General features: G+C 39.5%; 1 protein-coding gene across 1 annotated transcript in view; it reads left to right on the top strand.

The window, feature by feature from the left end:
- EPCAM (epithelial cell adhesion molecule) overlaps positions 1-3,054 on the top strand; it is a 17,223-nt gene extending 14,169 nt beyond the window's left edge. The window contains exons 8-9 of the mRNA XM_011981597.1: positions 1,202-1,246; positions 2,601-3,054. Coding sequence (XP_011836987.1) covers positions 1,202-1,246; positions 2,601-2,642 — 87 coding nt within the window. The 3' untranslated portion in view covers positions 2,643-3,054. The remainder of the gene's footprint in view (positions 1-1,201; positions 1,247-2,600) is intronic.
- The last annotated feature ends 461 nt before the right edge of the window (positions 3,055-3,515 follow it).

The following is a 3,515-nucleotide window of genomic DNA, read 5'->3' on the forward strand; positions in this document are numbered from 1 at the left end:
ATTTTTAGTAGAGACGGGGTTTCACCATGTTAGCCAGGATGGTCTTGATCTCCTGACCTCGTGATTCGCCCACCTTGGCCTCCCAAAGTGCTGGGATTACAGGCGTGAGCCACTGTGCCCGGCTACTATTTTATTATTTTTGGGACAGAGTCTCCGTCTGTTGCCCAGGCTGGAGTGCAATGGTGCACTATCTTGGCTCACTGCAACCTCTGCTTCCCGGGTTCAAGCTATTCTCCTGCCTCAGCCTCCCGACTAGCTGGGATTACAGGCATATGCCACCACGCCTGGCTAATTTTTGTATTTTTAGTAGAGATGGGGTTTCACCATATTTGCCAGGGTGGTCTTAAACTCCTGACCTAAAGTGATCCACCCACCTCAGCCTCTGAAAGTGGTAGGATTACAGGCATGAGCCACCGTGCCTGGCCTATTTTATGTATGTATGTATGTATGTATTTTTAGAGATGGAGTCTTGCTCTGTTACCCAGGCTGGAGTGCAATGGCACCATCTCAGCTTACTGCAACCTCCGCCTCTTGGGTTCAAGTGATTTTCCTGCCTCAGCCTCCCGACTAGCTGGGACTATAGGCCACGGCCACCACGCCTGGCTAATTTTTTTGTATTTTTAGTAGAGTCGAGGTTTCATCATGTTGGCCAGGCTGGTCTTGAACACCTGACCTCAAGTGATCCTCCTGCCTTGGCCCCACAAAGTGCTGTGATTACAGGCATGAGCCACCACGCCTGGCTCACCTTATTTATTTCTAAGAGACAAGGTCTTACTCTGTAGCCCAGGCTGGAGTGCAGCAGTGCAATCTCCACTCACTGCAACCTCTGCCTCCCGGGTTCAAGCAACTATGGTGCCTCAGCTTCCTGAGTAGCTGAGATTACAGGTGCGCGCCATGACACCTGGCTAATTTTTGTATTTTTAGTGGAAATGGGGTTTCACCATGTTGGCTAGGCTGGTCTGAAACTCCTGACCTCAGATGATCCTCCCACTTCGGCCTCCCAGAGTGCTGGGATTACAGGCATGAGCCCCTGCACTGGCATGAAATTTTTAATTTAAGAAACAATAAATGTTTATGGATAGATATTAAAATTAATTTTTTTTCAGATCAAAATTATGTCCATTAAAAGCATATATGTCAATTTAGATAACCTTTTTTTGAGTAGCAGTCCTAAAACAGTAATTGTCTTTCTTCCACTCAGGTTATTTCCAGAAAGAAGAGAATGGCTAAGTATGAGAAGGCTGAGGTAAATGGATTACTTACCTAAATAGAAAGGCCCTGTTGAATCTGTTACTCCTAGTCACTCTACCTTCCTACACACTGATGCATTTCAGTTATACTGGAGTCCTTTTATACTGTTTTCTTTAGGGTCTTAGGGACAGTCTTAGAATGTGCTCTTACCTAAATCTTCTTGTGTGAGTTCCATGGCAGATCACCATCTATTGATTTTTGCCTCATAGAAGAGTGGAATGGGAAGCCTATGGTTTTTATTTTACAAAGTGTCAACATCTAGCGGAAGCTTCTAAAGGCATACTCCAGTGGATTCACCTTGGAGAAACTCATTGTGACTAATGATCTGTTATATTTATGCCAGTGAAATAATCATTTAATATGAACTTAATTTGTCATAATAAATCTATTGTGTACTAACTAGTCATCTATACTAGTATGAGATCAAAGTGTCAGATTGTTGGTGTGTTTTGGTCCCTTGGAATTGAATATGAACACTTGTCCTTGAATCATTAACATTTTTCATATATCTGTCAATTTTTGTGTATCTTTGTATATGGGCCACTTACTAATATTTTAGCAAGTAATAAAAATAGAAACGTAAAGGAATATGGGAAAAAGTCTAATAGAACCAGAAAGTTCTAGCATTTTTTTCCCATTCCGTAGTAGGTCATCTGGCTTATTTGGTTTGGTGACCACAAGTCTAGAAGACTAACCTGAATTGAACTGTAACAGACAGGCAGAAAGACAATGTAGTGTTGTAGTGCAGAACAGTACAGACCTGGGTTTGGCTGGGCAAAGTTGTATAACTTCTTTAAGCCTCCATGTTTCCTCATCTGTAAAATGAGGATAATAGATAGTATGGACCTGTTGCAAGGATTAAACATAATCGGTGTAAAGTGTTGGTCCCATGCTTGCCACATAAGAAAATATTTGTCAACAGAGTAGTAGTAGTCATTATCATCGTCTCAGTTTGCCTGTAACTGGTTGTGTGATCTGAGACAAACACTAATTTTGAACTTGAGTTTCCCCACATATAAAATGAAAGATTGATAATAGAAAGTAAATCAATGTTTTCCTAATCTTAAAAATAGTATGCACTTAATAAAAATCTTATTCTTAAAGATCTAGCTTACCTCCAACTTGCCCTAGTCACTTTGGCGATCTTGTCTCTAAATAGAAGCTTGAAAACACTTAAATGTGTGTTTCCTTGCAATACAACTTTTTCTTTTTTTATTTAAATAAGTCTTATAAATGTGGAAAAAAATCATCTTGTGTTCCTTTAACTTTATTATTTAATACTATTTTCAGAGTGAACAAAAGATTGAAAAATTATTTAGAATTTTTTTCTGTACTTTTTCCTGTTTCAGATAAAGGAGATGGGTGAGATACATAGGGAACTCAATGCGTAACTACTATAATTTGAAGATTATAAAAGAAGGGAAATATCAAATGGACGCAAATTACAAATGTGTGCGCATGGGATGAAGACATCTTTGAAGGTCATGAGTTTGTTAGTTTAACATGATATATTTGTAATAGTGAAACCTGTACTCAAAATATAAGCAGCTTGAAATTGGCTTTACCAATCTTGAAATTTGACCACAAGTGTCTTATATATGCAGATCTAATGTAAAATCCAGAACTTGGACTGCATAGTTAAAATGTTTTATGTGTAGTGTTCAAATGTGTGCATTAAATATGCTTCCACAGTAGAGTTTGAAAAACTATCTGATTTGTGATGGAAAGCTGCCTTTCTATTTACTTGAGTCTTGTACATACATACTTTTTTATGAGCTATGAAATAAAACATTTTAAACTGAATTTCTTAACTTTGACATTTCAGATTTCTTCTTGTTCTTGTTCTTTTTTGTAGGGAAAAGAAAGATCAGCCTGTTACTGTGTCTATATAGAAAGAAGTAGACATAAGAGACTCCATTTTGTTCTGTATTTGAGATGCTGTTAATCTGTGACCCTACCCCCAACCTTGTCCTTGCAAGAGACATGTGCTGTGGTGACTCAAGGTTTAAAGGATTTTGGACTGTGCAGGGTGTGCTTTGTTAAACAAGTGCCTGAAGGCAACTTGCTGTTTAAAAGTCATCACCATTCTCTTAATCTCAAGTACCCAGGGACACGCACACTGCCAAAGGTCGCAGGGACCTCTGCCTAGGAAAGCTAGGTATTTTCCAAGGTTTCTCCCCATGTGATAGTATGAAATATGGCCTCGTGGGAAGGGAAAGACCTGATCGTCCCCCAGCCTGACACCCGTGAAGGGTCTGTGCTGA

This window comes from Mandrillus leucophaeus, unplaced genomic scaffold, assembly GCF_000951045.1.
Source record: "Mandrillus leucophaeus isolate KB7577 unplaced genomic scaffold, Mleu.le_1.0 Scaffold229, whole genome shotgun sequence".
NCBI lineage: Eukaryota > Metazoa > Chordata > Mammalia > Primates > Cercopithecidae > Mandrillus > Mandrillus leucophaeus.